Here is a 21368-nt window from a genome sequence, read left to right as displayed (position 1 = left end):
TGGTGTGAGTTGCAGAGTGTTGGAGATATTAGCTGTAGAGTTGTCTGCTTTCTTGTTGGCATGTGTAGTTTGGTAGAAAAAAAAAAACATACAACCCAGATTCAAATCCTTATCAACCTAAACTTGATTGAACACAGAACAGCGACAAGATGTTTAATGTTCAAACTAATAAACATTGTGTTCTGTAAATACCGCTCATTCTGAATTTGATGCCCGCAACATGTTCCAAAAAAGTCTGGACAGGGGCAACATTAGATGGGGAAAGTTGCTGAATGCTCGAAAAACAACTGTTTGGAACATTTCATAGGTAAAAAGGTTAACTGGTAACAGGCGACAGTATCATGATTGGGTATAACAGGCATTTTCGAAAGGCTCAGTTGTTCACAAGCAACGATGGGGCAAGGTTCACCACTTTGTGGAAAAATGTTACCCCAACAGTTTTAGAACAAAGTTTCTCGATACATGATTGCAAGAAATTTAGGAATTCCACCATCTACAATCTATAAATCATCAAAATAATAATGAGAATCCGGTGAAATCTCTGCCCTTATTGCATTGCAATGACCTTTGACCCCTCAGGTGACACTGCATTAAAAACCAATTTGATTCTACAAGGGATATTACTACATAGGCTCTAGAACACTTTAGAAAACCATTGTCGGTAAACATAGTGTGTCGCTGCATCTACAAAAGCAGGTTAAGACTCGTGCAAAGTGAAAGCCATATAATCAACAACATCCAGAAATATTGCCGATTTCCCTGAGCCCCAGCTCGTCTGTGGAGAGGTGTGCTGTGGTCTTAAGAGTTCAGATTTTAATTTTTTTTTTTTAAATCATGGACATTGTGTTCTCTGGGCTAAAGAGGAAAAGGACCATCCAGATTTTTACCAGCTCACAGTTCATGGTGAGCATCTGTGATGGTATGGGACTGTATTAGTGCCCATGGGCATCATGGGTAACTCAAACATCTTTGATTGTCTGAATGGCACCTTAAATGCTCAAAGGTACATACAGGTTTTAGAGCAACATATGCTGCCATCCAGACAAAATCTTGTTCAGGGACATCCATGTTTATTCCAACAAGACAATGCCAAGATACATCCTCCAATGTGTTACAATAGCTTGGCCTCGTAGTATAAGGGTGGAGGTATTCGACTGGCCTGCCTGAAGTCCTGACCTGACTCCCATTTAAAATGTGTGGTGTATTTTGAAGCTCAAAACACAGCAACAGAGACACCGGATTGTTGAGCAGCTGAAGTCGTATCTCAAGCAAAGATGGGGAAGAATTTAACTTTCAAAACTTCAACCATCAGTGGTGTCAGGTTGCTTACTGAGAGATGGTAAAAGATGATGTCACACAGTGGTAAACACGCCCCTGTCCTGAGTTTTTGGAATGTGCTGCAGGCATCAGATTCAGAATAAGTGTATATTCATAAAAAAACCTAACCTTATTAGTTCAAACATTAACCATCTTGTCTTTGCACTGTATTTAATTGAAGATATGTGGAAAAGGATTAGCAAATAATTGCATTCATTCACACTGTGTCCCCACTTTTTTGGAATCAGAGTTGTTGTACCTTTATGAAACTGCTCAAAACAAGGACTATGGATTATCTTGAGTTACAGAGTCATGATTTTTGAAAAGAGACATAATTGTGAAAATGTTTTTTTTTAAGTTTTGAGTACCACAAGCCGAGTGCCATCTACTTCCATTATATTAGAGAGAAGGCAGACATCTCTATGATCGATATTTCCAACACTCTGCAACTCACACCAAAACAATCTAGACTGATAAACAGCACCACAGGTAAGAGGAAGAATATGTATTTTTAATTTTAGAGTGAACTGTCCCTTTAACATCGTGACAGAATAAACGGGCATAATGAATCAGTTTAAAAAGTTGTTTATTGTAGTTGTGGCATTGTGTTTTGTTCCCTGTAAAAGGCAAACAATCAGCACATGTCAAGAGGTAGAAATCATTATCAGTCTGAAAGAAATGCGGGGACTGACATTTAAACACACACACACACACACACACACACACACACACACACACACACACAGAACACACACACTCTTTCATGCATACACATAATGCAGTTTTTTGCAAGTTTCTCATCCACAGCAATACTGTCGACTTGCACGGTCATCATTTGCACTATACTTGTACATGCTGGAGTCATTCAACATCCCACAGCCTCCATTCTGTGCACAAACGTTAAATAAATAATAAGCATCGTGTTGAAGCCCCCGGAGGACGCAGAAACCAATCTCCAAATAAACTTTTGCCACTCTGACCTCATGACTGTGACTGCTGATTGGCTGATTATTGGAACCGTGAAGGTACCCCCTCCTTTTACACACACACACTGATAATGTAGTCATTCTTTGTTTCATTACATGGCCGACAGGAGAGGGTATGCTAGCTGTGAGTGCTGTGTGTTGGCTTATAGTTGTGTGCAGGTGCAGCTGGGGCAGATGAGTCTGTATCAGGCTCACGCTGAGAGGGGGAGGGAGGGGAAGATAATCACAAAGAAAGACAGTAACAAAAGATGTAGTAATGGTGGCTGGGTAATAGTGAGTTAAAAGATCCAGTACTGTGTCGGTGTCTTATAAAGAAAGTGTAAACAGCTGGTATGAACAGTATTCCAAAGATGATTTGAGTTAACGTAAGAAAACAAAACAAACCCCACACACTTTAGCAGGAGGCCCAGGTTATTTCACCCAGGAGATTTTGAGACAGCGAGCGATAAAGGCGTAGGTGTCGGCCACCTCCTGGATCACCTTGCTGGTGGGCTTGCCGGCACCGTGGCCTGACTTTGTGTCCACAAGGATGAACAGGGGGTTTGACTGCTTGGTGCTGCGGCCCACGATGTGCTGCAGGGTGGCGATGTATTTGAGGGAGTGGAGGGGCACCACCCGGTCGTCGTGGTCCCCTGTCAGGAGGAGCACCGCAGGGTACTGGACCCCATTGCCTTCTGGGACGTGGATGTTGTGGAGCGGGGAGTATCTGGTGAAGAGGAGCAGATGGCTTCTTCAAAAAACCTCCAACCAAGTGTTCCAAAACCCAAAAATACTCGACTGACTAACATATGACAAAGACAAGCAGCCAGTTCTCACATTTGAGGCAGAAACTAGAAAATATGAGATATTTTGCTTAAATAATGACTGAAAACTATACAAGTAGCCGCCTATTTAAGAAGCAGTGCATCGGATTTAGTGGCATCTGGTGTTGAGTTTGCAACCAACTGAATAACCCTCCCTTTCCAAGCGTGTAGAGAACCTGCCTTCAGGTAACTTAAAAACACAAAAGGCCCTCTCTTGAGCCAGTGCATGTTTTGTCTCTTCTGGGCTACTGTAGAAACATGGCAGGCTCCATGGGAGAGGACCCACTCCATATACAGATATGAATGGCTCTTTTTAAAAGGTCTTTACGCACCAAGGTCATTTTTTCCGTGCAATTAATTCGAACACCAATATATTATGCCGGGAAAAAGTTATATAATTATTTCATGACGTGTCTGATGTTTCTGAGCTTTCACAAAACAAATCAAGGCTTCAGCCAATCACGTAAGGAATGGATATTGCGACAATGGCAGACCTGTCTCAACTGCATCCCTGCGAGTATGACTAGTTTTGATGCGAAATATTTGCAGGTGAGTATTTCACATTCTTGTGTCATTTATTCGTCACGTTCCTGGTGTGTAAAGGCTTTAAAGGGATAGTGCACCCAAAATGAAAATTCAGCCATTATCTACTCACCCATATGCCGAGGGAGGCTCAGGTGAAGTTTTAGAGTCCTCTCATCACTTGCGGAGATCCAAAGGAAGAGGGGGTATTGAAGCCTGCAGCTCTAACTGCCTCTCTGTGCACTGCGCTCACATGTGCGTGCTTGCACGGGAGACCAGCGAAAGCACATGAATACACATGAAAGCGTTGCCCATGTCTCACGGTCTCGCGCACGCATGAATGCAGTGCAGAGAGAAGCAGTTAGAGCTACAGGCTATAATGAGGCTAAAAACACTGTTCAAATGACGTTTTTCCAAACGTCTTTTTATGTTGGGGCTTCAGGACACTTGGATCACTACGGACGAGCAGTATGGAGATATTTTGTGGTTTCAATGTTTCAATATGCGTTTTTGGACGTTTAAATCTGGGGCGCCGTAAGCCTCCATTAGGTGGAGTTGTGTTGCTACCCATTCTCCTCTTGGATCTCCACAAGTGATGTGAGGACTCTAAAACTTTACCTGAGCCTCCCTCGGCATATGGGTGAGTAGATAATGGCTGAATTTTCATTTTCGGGTGCACTATCCCTTTAAAGCTGTCGAAAACACAACAAATTCTAGTTTCTGGTGATTATACACTAATGAAAACACAATTACGTCTATCATATTAAATTTCTGCCGAAAGATTCCCCTTAATCCTGTACCACTGGTTCCCAACTGGTCCCACCATGGGGTCCAGATTTCTCCTTATTCATTAACTTAAGCTCCACACAGTTTAATACACTCAGAGTCATACTTGCCTTTGGCCATGTCATCAAACTAGTTTGCTGTTTGTGTTACATAGCTGTCCAATATTCACTCACTCTACAACAGGAAATGGCAAATCAAAATGAAAGCTCTGTGCCGCAAATTAAGTGTGCTTTACAAACTTGACACGTTCTCAAGTCTTTTCAAAGTAGACCCACAGCTCACTTTTGGACCTCAACCCACCTGTTGGGAACCACTGTCCTACACAATGCTCCTTTGAGTTTGTGTTGATCAGCTAGTGAATTCAGTCAGTTTAATCCACTCGTACCCAACCTGGGAGTATGGACCCCCAGGTTGGGTCACCAACGCTTCATGGGGGGGTTGCGATGCCTTCTTGATTTTAAGGGGTGTGAGAAAACTTTTAAAAAGTATACACACTAGGCCTTTATCTCAGCATCATTTTTTTTCTCTGAAGAAAACTAAATGAAATCGTTATTTTTAAAGTTTAGATTATTAGTCCACACATAAACTCAACAGGATAAGGACATGGTGAAGAGCTGAGCACAAGCTACATTCACAAAGTCTTCTTCAAAGTAACCAAAGAGCTAACTGAACAATGGTGAAGAGTCAGAGAGAAGGAAACATTAAATCAAAAAAGAAGCCTATATATTATGCATAACTGTTCAAAATAGACGCAAAACTCATAATACAGACAGAATTGTATAAAAATCCTACAAATATTGGAAATAACTCACCTGAGATGCAATATGACGGGAAATAACCTGCTCAGAATTCATAATCATCGCTCATTTTGCACAAACTCTCTGCAGTTGCTGTACAGTATATCAGTTGTTCTGTACTGCTATTATTATGCATTAAATACAAGATGAAATATCCGTAATACATGTCACTTAGTGAGGTGTTGTCACTTAACTCAATGGTAGACAGGTGGTCCCTTAATGAAACAGGTTGGGAACCATTTGCCTGACAAATTAATCAACTAATTATTTCAGCTCTAATGTTTGTCATAAGGTTTTTTTCTGGTGAAATCAGTCAGTGTTTAGTGAATTGACAAATTTCTTCCTTGATGTGCCTTAATATGAATTTCTTTAACCTAAAGAAGTGCTCTTCAAATAAAGACTCTTTTGCCACTGTGTGGGTAACTTTGGTTCTTCTCAAGCCTTTTCCTGGCTCAAGTCCGATGTCACAGCTCAGTCATTGCTCTTAATTAGGTCATTAAACACAGACTGTTGCTATTAGATATGTAAGTCAGCGTCTCCCTCGCTGTTTTATAGCAGGGGTGGAGCAAAGTCCACCTCCGCCTATATCATAAAAAAATCAATACACTTTTATGAAATAAAACATTAACCTTCAGGGGGATAAAAGCAGAGGTGCTATTTCACTCAGCAAATACTATATATATATATTTAATGAGTGAGTAGGCCATTGTCTAATAACATTGATCACAAGACAAGATGTGTCAGGATCTGGGTGGTTTATCACTGATGGTAATGTCGCAGGGAAAACATGGTCATTAATATTCTTTTGTGTGGAGACATTTAAGCAAAGGAAACCCCAGGACCTGATGGTGTGGGCGATCAGCATTCAACTCATGGAAATAATATGAACATAACGTAAATTAGTGTCAATACAGAGATGAGGAAGAAGCTACCAACAGTTGAACCAGAAATGCTTCAGTGACGTAGTTTATATGTTTTCAGCACACTCTGTATATTTACATTACTGCTGACATATATTCTGAACACTTACTTGATGAGCCATTCAAACTGCTCTTTGTCTTCAGAGCAGCCAAAGTCTGTGGTCCAGGCGTGGCCGATGGTGAACTTGTGAAATTTCAGCATGTCCATGACGCCTACCTGAGCGACAGCACAGCCAAACAGCTCGGGCCGCTGGTTCACGCAGGCCGCTGAGGGAGGAAACACACAGTCAGACACACCAGGCACTGATGATAAATTGTTTGAGGCTTCATCTGAAAATGATCCAGCAGCATACGCACCTACTAGCAGGCCACCGTTGGAGCCTCCATTTATAGTCAGCTTGGAAGGAGAAGTGTATCCTTCCTTGATGAGATACTCAGCCGCACACTGGAAGTCTGTGAAGCAGTTCTGCTTGTTGGCCAACATGCCAGCTGAGAGGGAAAAACACAAAGTATGTAAATGAAGGGTTTGTGCTGGTGTTATTTTGAACTAGAAAAATGCACCAAGTATAGAGCAGGGGCCTCATTTATAAACACTGCGAACGCACAAAAGGAGGCCTGAAAGAGGCGTACGCCACTTCCCAATCAGAAATTATGACCTATAAGAAAAGACTTGATGGGAGAAACTTTGACCCATGCTTACTAACATCCTGGAGACAGGAAATGTGCGACACAGATGGTGAGGTAGCAGCCTGATTGTAGAAATTGTATCATATTTTTTGGTGCACACCATGTTTGGCTTATGTTCGTATGTACACTTATAGCATGGATCCTATGCATTGTATTATAAATGAGACTCCAGATCTCTACCTGGCGTCGCGGTAGAATTGTCCCTCCTGATTCCTAAACAAGTCAAGATGGCTGCGAGGATAACATGTTGGTTATGTAATTAATCTGCAGCTACTCCAGTTCAAAATGAGACTAAGCTTTTCTATGGATTTCAAATTTTGAGCCACAACAAATGTGGCCTGCGTCAGACTGTGAGGCTTGGTGTTTTTGGCCAAGATGATATCCAGAAAAGTTTTTCTACATGACTTTGTTGAGGACTTGCAGCTCCTACTGATCAATAAAGCGCAGTGAGGAGTGAGGAGTCAGCAGTCAGCGACGGTATAAAACAGTCAATAAAACAGGTTATTTAACAATTGTATATCACAAGATCTTGAGCATACAGTCATACATGCACATACAAAATATTACACTGATTTGTCTGCCATGTTGCGAGATTAGCTGCAGACAGAAAGACACACACCACACGACCAAATGCATGATTCCCTCCAGGCAGATAACAAACAAGATGGATGAACACCTTTGTGCCAGGTCTCCCCATACTCTCCTCCTCCTCGAATGTTGGCAACAGCCAGGACTCCCCCCAGATGTCTGACAAAGATGAGTCGGGAGACGCTGTAGCTCGGCGTGATGGAGATGTTGAAACCACCGTAGCCGTACAGAAAACCTGGATGGGAGCCATCCAATTTGATGCCCTTCTTGTGAACGATAAACATGGGGATTTGAGTGCCATCCTTGGAGGGATAGAAGATCTGGCAAAGACATAGAGAAAGACACACCATCAGGAACACAAACAGGAGTGGAAACAGTGCCAGGAAAAAAACAGGGAATGGGTATCTCAGACACACATGGGAGCAGTGAATATCTTTATGAGGGTTTGTCTTGGTGCTAATGAGGATTTAGCGATGAAGCTATTCTTGAATCTTCGTCTGTCCTTGTGTCTGAGGCGGATGAAAGGAGAGGACAAAGAGACTTGCAAACAAAAGTCTGTCCTTGGTGCTTATTTATACTTTTAGAATGTTTTTGTTGGGATCACTCAGCTCAGTGGGGATAGAACAATAAACCAGACTGTGAGACGCTGCGCTGCCAGAAGCTTTACTGCCTTGCATTTAAAATAACATGTCACATTGAAAATCTGTATGAAGACGAGTTGAGAAATATGTCTTTCGCCAAATTTTAAAAGCCACCAGTCGCATTTCAACAGACTGGAATGATTTGTCCTCGTCTAGAAGCACATATCTCCTTTAGCGTCGCTGGGAGAAGAGTTATCAGGAAAGACAATGAAGAGACGGACTTCTTCCTATTTCTTCACAACATTTTTTGACCAAATACCCCGATACAGATATTGTGTATTGCTGGTATCTGCGGTTATTCCACAGGCTAGTTAATAACATGTCGGGCAGGAAATCCAAAGTGTGGGATCATTTTGAGAAGGTGAAGGACGAACCCAAGGTGATATGTAAACTCATCTTCACTGGTCGACTACAAACATGACGTATCATCTGAAACATGGAAGTAGCTACATGCCCATTAGCCGACAGCGTCATTAACAGGCGGCTCGCTCAGTGTGTGATGTGCACTTGTAGATAAAATATAGGCCTATATTATTGAAAGTTCATTAGTACGGTTTTGTATTTGTCTGTATTGAATTAAATATATTGCACAGCCCTGTTAGAAATCATGGATATTGTGTCTACAAACAAAAGGAAGCGCTGAAATGTTGTGGGTACCTGGGTGGTCTGGTAGTCAGAGGGGTTGAAGCCTTTGACAGTGACCTCTCTGAAGATGTGGGGCTGCAGCGGCTCCTTCGTCAGGTCGCAGTGGTAAATGATGGCTGGACGCAGGAGAAGAAAACCTCATTTCATTTGTTCTACAATCTTTAAATCACTTTGACAATATGTGTTCAGTGCATGTTGTAGCACTTAATGCCTCAACTCTTAACTACCATTATTTTCTGCAGCAATTAAGTGACACAGCGTCTATTACTATTACACAACCCAAGCAGTTATCTAGTTTATGTGTAACACTATGTATTTAGTGTCCTCATACCCGGGGAGAGGAAGGAGGTGAAATAGTAGAAGATCTCCGAGTCCCTCTTCCGCCCTGTGAAACCCACCACGGAGCCCACGTCGAGAGGGAAGGTCCTCAGCTCCTCCCCCGAGCTCAGACGGTACATTTTCAACACATTCTTCACGTCGTGGAGGAAACACACAAACAGGTAGCTGGAGTATGTACAGGTGGCGAACACTGCAGGGAGACACACAGCCGAGAAAAGACTGAAATTTGTATTTCAGGTGACATTAAGAGAGATTCCACCACCCATTCTTTATACTTTAATAATCACAGGAACATTGCAACTGCTCACCAATAACGTCCTTGTCATGTTGAGGGATGAGCTCTTTCCAGCTGCTCTGAGCTGGTGAGGCAAAGTCGATGTTGATGAGGCGGTAGCGCGGGGCGTCCAGGTTGGTCTTGAACGTGAACAACGTGCCCTCGTTGGTCACGTACTCGTACTCGGCGTCGAAGTTGTCGATTAGCTTCACCCATGGCAAAAGTCCTAAACATAAGGAGTATTTTAGTCCTATAATGCACTGGTTCCCAAGCTGAGGGTCCCGACAGCCACTAGAGTTCGCTGAAGTGCCACAGGGAATTGAAAGGCCTTATTGATTTTAAGGGGTTGAAGAAAACTTTACAGTTGGCTAAATCTCAGCTTTTTCATTTCTATGAGGAAATCTAAAAGAAATTGTTATTTTCAAAGGTTAGATTATTATTCAACATATAACCTTTAGGAAAATCCCACAGGATGAGGACAGAGTGAAGACCTGAACACAAGTTATATTCATAGAGCCTTTTCTCTACACAGTTAAAACAACCAATGAGCTAACAGAACAATGACCAAGCATCAGGGGGTAACGTACCTGTGATACCCTGAGGAGTGGTCTGAAGGTCACAATACCACAGTCTGTTGACCGGATCACAACCTTCCCTGATAGACAGCAGCACGTAGCGCCCATCGTCTGACACCTGCAATATATATGCAATCACTAAACCCTCTCTGAATATCAAATCACGTGCACTCTACTGAAGTCATTTTGGTTTATGTTTTGGAGCAGGGGGAAAAAACCTGTCTGGCATACCTCAGCTCCTCCCATCCATTTGGGGTGGTCAGGAAATTCGGCGCACAGCACGTCCTCAGACTGCGGAGTCCCCAGAACGTGGAAGTAGAGCTTCTGGTGCAGGTTAGTGGAGGTCTCAGTGCCTAGGAGACAAATCATTTTACGTTCAGCATCGCCCCCTAGTGGCAGCAAAATACAACTTGTCTGATGAGAGAAGTAAGGACGTGAAGTGGGTGGGTGTGGACTGCAGAAACAACACTGATGCATCAGAGATGTGGGAGCAGAGGAAGCAACAAACCAACCAGCTAATATATTTTGTTTTCATGCTAAGGGACAGTTGTGGTAGGATTTGAACATGCAACCTAACACCGTCTTGCCCTCACCGTCGCTCTTGCCCTCCTGCTCGGGGTAGGAGTTGTAGAAAAGCCCCTTCCCATCATGGGTCCAGGACATGCAGCTAAACTTGACTCGCTCCAGGCGGTCCTCCAGAGGCTTGGCGCCTTCAACCTGCAGGAAGCGGATCTCCACCCAGTCCGAACCGCTGGCACTGGTGCCGTATGCCAGGTACTCCCCGTCCTCAGAGAATGCATAGCCTTGAAGCAATCAGAGGAGCAGAAACAGAACGTTAACAAAGAGTCATTTAACATTCTTTATTTAGCCGTTGATGTGGATGCTATAAATAGAAGGCTATTTCTGGATATGAAGACAACAGAGGATCGAAAGTCAGCTGTTATTACCATATCAAGAATCTATTATGTCAAGGCAGAGGAGCAGAAATGCAAAAGATGTCCAAAAAGCATTAAAGAATGGTGCTAAAATAATAAAAGAAGTAATAAAACACACTGCTAGTTTGTTTTCACATCAGTCTCTGTTGGTACCTCGCAGGGCAACAGTGCCATCATCAGAAAATGTGTTAGGATCCAAGAAGACTGTGGGCTCAGCGTCCAGACTCTCCTGCACGTACATCACACTCTGGTTTTGGAGGCCTGTGTTGTAGAAGTGAAAGTACCTGAAAACCAGGTGAGACAGTGTGAAGTTAAATAAATATTTTCACAGATGTGTCGCAGAAGTGCCGTAACATGACTGTGTCATACCTGTTCCCCCTCTTAAAGGGACAGCTATACTTGGGGTAGTCATACAGCTCGGTCATGCGCTCCTTGAACAGGTCTCGCACCTCGCAGCGCTCTAAAAATGGCAATGTCAGCTGGTTCTGAGCCGTGACAAAGGCCTGGTGGAAGATGACACAACACAGACAGGTTTTACTCATCCACGTATTGTAATCTCTGTGGTCAGTTCCAAGAAGCCGATGTACTGATTTATCCGAATACCTTAGTTGAGTAAAAGCAGGTGTTTTTACATTACGTTTCAGACTACAGGGGGATCCAGGTTTTAGTCAGCAAAGTTATCTAGATCAGTCAGTAAACGGGCATGTCGGGACAGGCCCCTAGTCATATCGACAACACTTATGGGTACAATGTGTAACATTTAGGAGGTTATATTGGCAGAAATGGAATATGATATAATAAGTATTTTTTCTTTAGTGTATAATCACCCGAAACTAATAACTGTTGCATTTCCTTTACCTTAAATTGAGCCGATTATGTTTACATAAGGAGTAAGTCCTTGTCTATGCAGATTGTCACATTGCACCGCCAAGTTTCAATAAGGGGTGGGAATCTTCAGAGGATCCACAATACAACATTATTACAATACTTAAGTGATGATACAATAATATTGCGATAAAATACACTGCGATTTAACAATGTATCTAGTGGATGCTCAGAAAAGACAAACCACACTGGCTTTAGATGTGACTACTCAGGATTTTGCCTCTAAATATAAAACAAAACTACTTTATTTAGTGTTTTACTGGTTTAAATCATTGTATCTGTTTGTTTTGGAAAGGAAGAGACCTCTGCAGATAATTCAGGTCTCACTAAAAACCTCAGAAACGTCTGGATCTTAAGTTATCAGAGAGTAAAGGTGAGCACACATTAGCAGGTGCTGGGCTGGCGGCTCGTCTCCAACAGAAAACAGCACTGGAGAAACAATGATTTTTTTTTTTTTTTAAATACAAATACCCTTCAGTCAGTGTTTTGACTGGTTTTAATCACCTGAGGCCTGTATTATAAAGCAGGATTTGATGTTAACGAGGTAACTTCTGGGTTAACTCTGGGTTTTCAGTACTACAAAGCCGGTTCTCTTTTTACTGGGATAAATCACTGTGATAATTTATGCTGAACAGCTAACATGCTCCAGAGCAGGTTGATTTAAGAGTACTGGATCACACGGGGCGTCGGTTGCTTAGTGGTAGAGCAGGCACCCCATGTACGAGGCTGTTGCCGCGGCGGCCTGGGTTCGACTCCAGCCTGTGGTGCTTTGCTGCATGTCATTCCCTCTCTCTCTCCCCCTTTCACACTTGACTGTCATAAAAATTAAAGGCTGCCCCCCCCCCCCCCCCCCCCAAAAAAAAGAGTGTTGGATCACAGCCTGTCAACACCCTGACCTCGGATCAATCAGATCACTTAAGAAAAAAGTATGCCGACCTGAGTGAAAGTCCGGAGTCTCAGTTTAAAAACAGTAACCTATATATTGTTACAGGTCAGTAGAATCATTTCATTGTTTCAGAGCTCTATTTCGGCTGGTTTTAAAACAGGGCTTCTCACAGAGAGATCATCTACAACACTAAACACATGATTCTGGCTGTATAACTTCTGCAAAATTCATTTCAGTCCGCAGTGACAGTGTTGCTATTTTACACCCCGATTCCATCACTGCGGCTCAAAATAACATGAGACACCTGTGTGATGAAAACTAGCATAAAAAAGCTAATATTTTATTAGAAAACTAATCCACACACTGTTAACTGGCTCCCATTATATATAAAACATCTCGGTCAGACAGACTCATCAGTCATTAACGAGGCTACTTTTCCACTCTTTACTGCAGCAGCAGAAACAGTCTGGCATCCCTTTAAAGTGTTTTATGTGACATATTCAGAGTAGTGTTGTCATCTTCCAACTAAATGGCAAAAAATATTCTGTAATGATGTCACATAGTTGAGTGATACCTAAACCTAATTTAGGTCTTGGCTGACTGAATTTTTGGATAGTGTTTTCAATATTTCTGCATCTTCAGTTACAAGATTACAGAGTATCATTTGCATAACGGGTCACTGACATGTTACAGTCTCGCAATTGCAGACACTTTCAGTACTGTTTCATCTCATATCATATGAAGCAGCCTACTTCATTCATGGTTCTGATGATTTAGTTGGCACCCCTGCCTCTTTCACATGAAATGGCTGGAGAGGAAAACCCAGAGTTGACTGAACTAGTTGATAACCAGCTTTGTAGTACCGGTTATCCAGACCGCCAATGTTAGGGTCAGTCAATTTGAACTTGTTTCATAGTGCAGTCCTCTGGTTCATTTGTTTTGGAGGATAACTCTGCTCCCAGTAAAAACCTCCTGAATAGGGCCGTAACGGTAGATGTATTTGTGTCGAACTGTTCGGTACGCGACTTTCGGTTCGGCACGACCCTGTACCGAATTATTGGGCGCAGGATATTATTTTATTTTATTTTATTTTGTTTTATTTTAATTCCGTTTTTGCGAGCCGAACCATTTAAAATATCTAGTTCCCCGACGGACATAATTCAGTGATGGACAGAATCCGACCGTAAATCTCCGCTTTCACTTTGTGCAGCGCATTCTCACATTTTGACAACATGGCAAGTGAGCCTGATGAACCAGAAGACCCACCCGCAAACCTTAAGTCCTCCGTTTGGAACACTTTGGTTTCAGGGTAAAATACGAGGATGGAAATAAACAAGTGGACAAGACAAAAGCAGTGTGCCGACACTGCAGACCAGCGGTCGGCATACTGCATCTAACCTGCTAACGCATCTAAAGTGACACCACCCGAGTTTGAACGTTAACCGGCACAACTAGAAAAAGCAATCTGGTGCAAACTACGATATCGTCGTTTAAAAAGAAAGAGCGTTTCCCTGACCATCGCGCTAAAGAAATAACCAATGCCACTGGAGTTGAGTAAAATTGTTTAAGCTGCACTTTAGATATAAGCATGTTTTGTTTACTGCACTTTAACAAAGTGGGAAAGCTAAGTAAGTTCCTAGTAAAACTGAACCTGAGCAGGCTTCATAGCTGACCAGCTGCACTATACTTTTTATTTTAATTGAGTAAAACTGTTAAAGCAGAAATGTATATTTATATTTTTCATTCAAAAAATGTGTTAAAAAAAACAGCAGGATTTTATTTTTCACTTTTATATTTCTATTTTCATTCAAACAATGTGAAAAAGCAGGATTTTATATATATTTGTTTCATTCAAAAATTGTGTGAAAAGAGTTAACTGCTGTGGTGGTATGTTTTAATAAGGTTACCAATAAGTAAAAGATATTTAATAGTTGTCTATTTTTTTCATTACTGTACCGAAAAAAACCGAACCGTGACTTGTATACCGAGGTACGTACCGAACCGAGATTTTTCTGTACCGTTACACCCCTACTCCTGAACAATGAACGCTGAAGGACTTCTGATTGTGAGAAGTTACACTGGTTGCAATCTGCAATCTTTACGCTTGATGCAACTAAATCTTACACACTGTTCCTTTAAGGCTGGTGGTTATAAGTGCATTTGTAAGTGAATACATTACACAGCCAGCACCAATATTTGATTATAATAACAAAAGTGACTTGTGTCAGTGAGCACTTATAAAACACGAGATAAACAAAATATTAGTACAGTAAGAGTAACACTTTGACACCAAATCATGTGTGTCCTCAGTCTGTAACACACTCACATTATAGCTAAATGTAAAGATAAACAGAAATAAGGATTACCTGTGTCTTCTCACTGTCCGGGTCCTCCAGCCAACTGTAGGGATCTGGTACTTTGGTGCCATGATAGTCATCTATCTGTGACAGGTGCAACAATAACGTTATTGACAGCTGCTAAGAGCTCAACTAGCTAGCTAGGTGTGGCAAAAAAAGACAGACTTGTGCTACCAAGCTAGCACCGCCAGGTTGGTTAGCAACGTTAGCCACATAACAAATGTGCTAATTAGCTTTATATATGAACTGCAGTGAGTTAAGGCTAACTGGGAACCACTGCCCATGCATTTGTCAACAAAGTCAAGCTGGGTTGACAGAGCACGCTAGGCTAACTTAGCATGCTAACAAAGCAGGCGCTCACTTTAATGAATGAAAAAGCGTGATGATTAAGCACCCCGGCTTATTAGCACGCTAGGCTAAGTTAGCTAGCAGCATTTACTTACAACTGCATCGTCACGGTACGCCTGCGGGTATTGGAAAGCCATTCTGGAGGTCAGTTTTCGGGAACTGCGAAAGAAAACAAGCTGCCTCACAGACTGAAATAGTGGTTTTGAAATGACCCTGTGGATCCTGTAAAACATCAACTTAAGGCGCCGAAGCTTTTAGCAGAGAAAATGCCCTGCTTACACACAGCCAACGAGCACTTTAAAGACAACACCGGTGGCTACTGGGGGGAGCAGCCCAGATGTAAGAGCGCCCTCTATTGGCAAGACATGAGAACAGGTTGTCTGAATAATGACAGGCAATGAGCACTGGATAGTGAGCTTTTAAACTAAGTGGTGCACTGTTAACAATATTAAACTAATTTACCATTCTCTTGTTAACATACATGCAGGCTTGTTGTAACAAGTTTACGTCATCTTGTGTGCATGATACCTGTATGGTGCTTCAGTTCTCTCAAGCAAAACTGGAGGCAGAGCTATGCAAATGCACTTTCGTAAAACTGCAGCAAATATCAAAGTAGGGCTAAAAATTCTATTGTAATAACTTTGACAGATGTTGCGACTGGAATATTAGTCGTGATTTTAGAGGAAGAAGATATATTTCATTAATCCCTCAGAGGAAATTCCTTTTTTTCACTCTGTTGTCATATCCTCCTGAGACCCTACGTCCTCATATGAGGATATTACATTTTGAGTTTACCGGACCTAAAACTACATTCTACTTAACTTATGGCGCATTCCAGGCAACCCGTAACCCGTGTTTTTACAACCTTCTACACATGAAAGTGCGCTGGAATGGCAGTCAAACCTGTAACTTACCACCCGCGAACTCGTACCACATCGATGTACTCCCAGTTACGTTCTCTGACATCACACAGCCCTCTAAACAACAATAGCAGCACCCATGGATGCAGTGCTGATGCCGGTGATACACGATGAGAAATAGAAATAGACAAAAAATAACTTTAGGGAAATGTAAAGTAAATTTGCACGTTGTCATCAAAATGATACACAAATGATTATGTACTCGCTGACAAGAAATACCTTTTGCTCAAATGAGCAAGGAACAGGCACCTTTGGCGATAGAAGTAATTGTAAACAAACATAAACCCCGCATGGTCCGACTTGTTGGTTTGGCGTGAATTGCCTGGAACGCTATGAAGTCATGAGTCGTGACTTGAAGTGGTGACTTACAGGCTCAGAAACTTGCCTGGAACGCAGCATTAGGCCTGTTGTCCTTGTTCGTGGACACTTTTTTTGTGCCATCTAGTGGCAGTAAGAGCACAATACACCAATCCATGTAGAAACAAGATGGCAGCCATCTCTGCAAAGTTAGTCTGCAGCCGACACAAACGTGGACAAGGCTCAAAACCTGATCACATTTAATGGTTGAAACTTGTTTATGACTGATGATGATTATTACATTTGCAGTTTGATACAGCAACAGATTTGACCAATTTTAACAACGGTAACAGGGTTAGACACTGTTAATTAGTTAGTACTAGATTGAGGACATTTTATCATCAGCTCGTCTGAGGACACTGAGACTTTGTTATCGTCACGTTTGAGGATGTAGGGACTATTGTTGACAATGATAAGTTTTTTATACTTAACAGGTCCGATTAATCCCAGATAGCTAGGAGAAATTAAAAATGCGAACCAAATAAGAGTTCGGGTCTCAGAAGGATGTACACACAGGCCCGAAAAGATGCCAGATGGGGGGGAAGCCCATGGACGGGTGCCTTGAGTGGTTGGGGGTTCTGTGACTTGCTCAATGACACCTCAGCAGTGCCCAGGTGGTGAACCTGCACCTCTCCAGCTACCAGACCACGCCCATATTTGGCCTCAATGGGGACTTAAGCCAGTGACCTTCTGGTTTTCACCTCAGGTCCCTATTGACTGAGCTACAGCCCCCTCTAAATTTAGTGGAAATGGTAATTTTGCATTTGATTTTTAATGAAAAATACATAAATCTGATAATGACGTAATTTTTGCTGGGGTCTGAACCAAACAAGTATGTTCCCTTACTTCTGGAATACAATTTTTAGGCCGGGGCATCTTGGCCTAACACCACAATACCTTGCTTTTGAAATATGGATATTGCACTTTGCCATATTACGATTTTGATAGTATTTCCATTAATCCTAGTGGCCTCATTTTTAAGGTTAATTTAGGAAAAGCTTACATACATGTTTGAATTTGAAAGGAAGGTTCAGAGATTCAGTCTTGTGCATTTTAAGCATGAGCCAACATGATCAAATACCAGCCCTCAAACAGACGATGGATGACCTGTAATAATTTGTTCCGGAGACATTCTTAGCCAATACTTTGGAGACGATATCTAATAAATTCATTAATTATCTGATTTTAAATAGCACTGGTTTAAGTAACTAAAGTTTAGAATGACACTTTCAGATCAGAAAATAACCTTCAAGATACAGTCCAAAGCTCAGCTGCATCCCACCTCACTGTTGTTGTTGTGAAACTTCACTGTGAACACTCAAGTTTTAATGTACGCAATATTCTACTTATAGAAATGGAAAGAAATCAATGACGAATCTACTAAATAAAGCACTTTCGGTATGACTAAGGCCCATATTTTCCCCAGTAATCGAGTCATGCAAAGAAAACAGTGAAGTAGTAAATAGTGATGCTGCATCTTCAGCTAAAGGTTATCTGAGTCCACTGAGAGTCTCCATCATCACTCTTATCTACATGACAGAGGAGGAGGAGAGGTCAGCCCTTCACTCCTCTTTCTTTCTGCTCATCATCCTCCCCTCCCTTCCCTTCCTTCCTCTCCTTACTTAATCAATCAAAGCTGATCTGACCGTCATTATCACCGGCACCTACTCTTGCGCAATGAATGATAGCACGAGATAAGGCACATTGACCTGGCACGTAACTTGAGGAAATGAGTGGATTCACTTAAGCGTGTGATTAATTGTATGTTTTATCAAAAAAGGAAGTCAGGAATCTTTGGTTTTGTTTGGTTTATTTTGTGATAAATGCAAACGTGTGTGTTCTCAGTTGACGTCTATATTATTGAACAGTTAGGCAGAGAGGCCATGTTGTTGACTGTGCTGTCAATCCTCTGTGACGCCACATTGTGACAAAGTCACTCTACAGCTATGCAGATAAGAGCCTTGAGACAGGTTTAATTACACGGTCGAGAAAGGAAACGCATTGTTTGGATACCACTGCTGATCATACGGTCAGATGTCTTCAGGAGATTCCAAAGAGTTGTTACTTTCAGACTTGGCTCAAAGCATCAGAGCTGTCACCGCTGAAAGAGATTTCAGACGCAGACAAGAAGGGTTTTAACTATCATCTCATGGCTGAAGGCATAGTGAAAGTGAATAAAGAGAGGAGCTGCATGTAGGCGGAAGAAAAACAAGACACCTGTGTTTTGTTTTTCTCTGCAAAGGAAGCATAGTTGGTCTTTTGGCCTCCTCTGATAAACTTCTGATAGCTATTGGAAAACTTGTAGGTGGATGTTTGAGGTCAAAGGATGGTCTCTGCTTCCCCTCCCCCACCCCCGGCACCATTCTTCTTCCCTTCCTTAACCTGGAGTCAGGAATACCCCTCTATGCAACGGGGATCTCTTCCTGTTTGCCTATGTCAGCCTCAGATATGGGTCACAGAACTATTGTCCTCTGACGCCTCTGTTTCCCCCGAACAAACCGGGGAAAGAAAAACACCGACAGTTTGTATGAGTGTGTTTGTGTTTGCATTGAAATATGGACTTTTTATACTCATAGAGTGAGTGGGTGGGTTTATGCATGTGTGTGTTTGACATAGAGGTGGGCTGGGCAGGAAGTGGCCATGCATGAATTAGACCTTCTTGTTCCTCTGTTTTTCCTCCATTGTCCAGAGTCAACAGTGATCTGTCCACCATGGTCGGAAGCACCTGTCTCTGCTGCGGCGGACAAAGGAGGATGACCACCTGTTGTGTTTCACTGCGCAGGGTTAACACGAGGTTAACTTATTCATAAATCTCTACGGCCTCACTCTGAGCAGCTCTAGCCATGCAGTGCGAAAAGCAGAAAACAATAGAGATGAGTAGCAGCATTACAATACTGACATCATAAGATTGGATAAACCAGTTTAGTGTACCGAGATGAGCTGATATGCTCTGTGAATAAAGCAATAGCCTCTTTTACATGCACAAAGAAATCCTTTCTTGTTCGCCTATGCACGTTCACCATCTAAGATCATATCTGGAGGATAAACACTGATATGTTTCCAGCTTCTGCTGATATCGATCAGACTTTTGCAACACGTACAGTACGCCTCTTCACACTGTAACGGGCGGTTTCACTGTTCCGACTCACACGTCAACAATACATCATGGCGGCAAGCAGCACCTTAACTTGTGATTATTTCTGTCTTTGTTATTAAATCTGAAAGAGTCTACTCCAAATGTAAAATGCAACTAATGAATGCACTTCAAAAACAATCTAGCTTATTACACTCAATATTTACTTCGTGTTACACGTAACTACTTAATAATGTCATTCTATGTTTTCATATTTTACACTACTTTTTGCACGTTATTGTTGTTTAGCCGTGTACTTGCAGATAACTGTGTTGGTCACTTGGTCCACCATTTTGTTCTAGACCAGGAGTCAGCAAACTTTACGATCAAAAGAGCCATTTTTGACCAAAAATACATAAAAAAAAAACATCTGTGTGTAGCCGCAAAACATATTTCAACTTTATTTTGAAGGTAAAATAGCCTATTAAGTCTAAATTAGCCTATGCTAGTAGTCCAAATGAGCACTGATTTCTGTTTTCCCACAAGGTGGCTACTGTGCAGGGCACTATCTATGATTTTTTGGTACTTTAACTTTGGAGAGTTGGCAGTGAAAGCAAACATGCACTACTAAATTCTCTATTTCATTCCAAGACTTTTACTTTTTTGGATTTGGCATCCATAGCTAACCAGCTAGGAAGACTCAAGACTAGCCACTGCTATCAAGATTCGTCAATACTTCAAGGACAAGGTGCTAGGCAGTGGATGTATTACGCACGTTTTAGTTGTTGACATGTTAAAACATGTTAAAAATGTTGTAAAAAATGTGGTCAAAGCCACAGGGAGCCACAGGTTGCCTACCCCTGGTCTAGACTGAAATATCTCCACAACTAACTGCCATGAAATTTGGTACAAATATTCTTTTCCTTAGGAAAAATATGAAAAACTTTGGTGATTCCTTTCATCTAGCACTATCATGTCAAAATTTTAATTCGTCCAATGATTTGGTTAAAGACCAAATACCTGGTAGTGCTTATTAGCACGTTAGCCTGCTAACATACTTAACTTAGATATGGTGAAGATTATACATACTAAACATCAGCATGTTAACATCTTGATGTTAGCACTTAGCTGTGTATTTAAACCAGACTAGTGGTAGATGTGTCCAATAAACACAGACTTTTACCCATGAAAGCAGTGTTTGTGTCCCGTAAGATTATAAACCCAAACCCTGTTCTTTTTTCCTAAACGCAACTACGTGCTTTGTTGCTTAAACCCAATGGTGTGCATTTGATGTTGAAGGGGGAAAAAATGGCAATTCGGCATAGAGAGACTATATGTAAACATTCAATTTCCTGAGAAAACAGATGAGTATTTTGAAAGATGACAATGCATGTAACAGGGAGAACTTGACACGGTGTCCCAGAACGTCAACAACCAACGCACCCAGGGTACCTAGCACGCCGTATGTGGACGTGGAAAGTCCATGAACAAATGTTGATATGTGATGAGTTTGGAGTGAGAATGTGTTGCACAAACACATTGTAACACGTGATTAATGTTATAGTACAGGTTCAGGAAACAAAACTACCTGATTAGTTTAAAAAAAAAAAAAAACAGATCATGTTTTAGTTTAAAGTGAGTACGTTTACAGTGTACCATGATGTAAATATTTCACGAGTTACATTAGTGTGTGACAACTGCATGAAAATTGTATTACATTTATGTTA

The 21368-nt window shown here is 41.8% G+C and overlaps 1 protein-coding gene across 1 annotated transcript; it reads right to left on the bottom strand.

Annotated features, from left to right (window-relative positions):
- Positions 1-1807: 1807 nt before the first annotated feature.
- LOC125897261 (prolyl endopeptidase) lies at positions 1808-15690 on the bottom strand. The gene is made up of 14 exons (XM_049590451.1): positions 15387-15690; positions 14953-15027; positions 11185-11318; positions 10969-11099; positions 10474-10683; positions 10112-10233; positions 9893-9998; positions 9340-9531; positions 9024-9221; positions 8705-8808; positions 7495-7726; positions 6489-6620; positions 6242-6398; positions 1808-3009 (listed from the first exon to the last, which is right to left on the bottom strand). The coding sequence occupies exons 1-14, from the start codon at positions 15522-15524 to the stop codon at positions 2715-2717; spliced, it is 2226 nt and encodes a 741-aa protein (XP_049446408.1). The 5' UTR covers positions 15525-15690; the 3' UTR covers positions 1808-2714.
- Between the last annotated feature and the right edge of the window lie 5678 nt (positions 15691-21368).

Source organism: Epinephelus fuscoguttatus, linkage group LG11, assembly GCF_011397635.1.
Source record: "Epinephelus fuscoguttatus linkage group LG11, E.fuscoguttatus.final_Chr_v1".
In the NCBI taxonomy this organism is placed as follows: domain Eukaryota; kingdom Metazoa; phylum Chordata; class Actinopteri; order Perciformes; family Serranidae; genus Epinephelus; species Epinephelus fuscoguttatus.
Note: the sequence above shows the minus strand (reverse complement) of the source record. Positions and strands in the feature narration are given on the sequence as shown.

Bases quoted from the DNA above. Each gene is read 5' to 3' on its own strand.
- LOC125897261 (XM_049590451.1), bottom strand. From the start codon at position 15,524: ATGTTTTACAGGATCCACAGGGTCATTTCAAAACCACTATTTCAGTCT. The intron at 15,028-15,386 runs GTAAGTAAATGC...CACCTGTCACAG, and splicing joins CGTACCGTGACGATGCAGTT to ATAGATGACTATCATGGCAC. The intron at 9,532-9,892 runs GTACGTTACCCC...CCTTATGTTTAG, and splicing joins CACTCCTCAGGGTATCACAG to GACTTTTGCCATGGGTGAAG.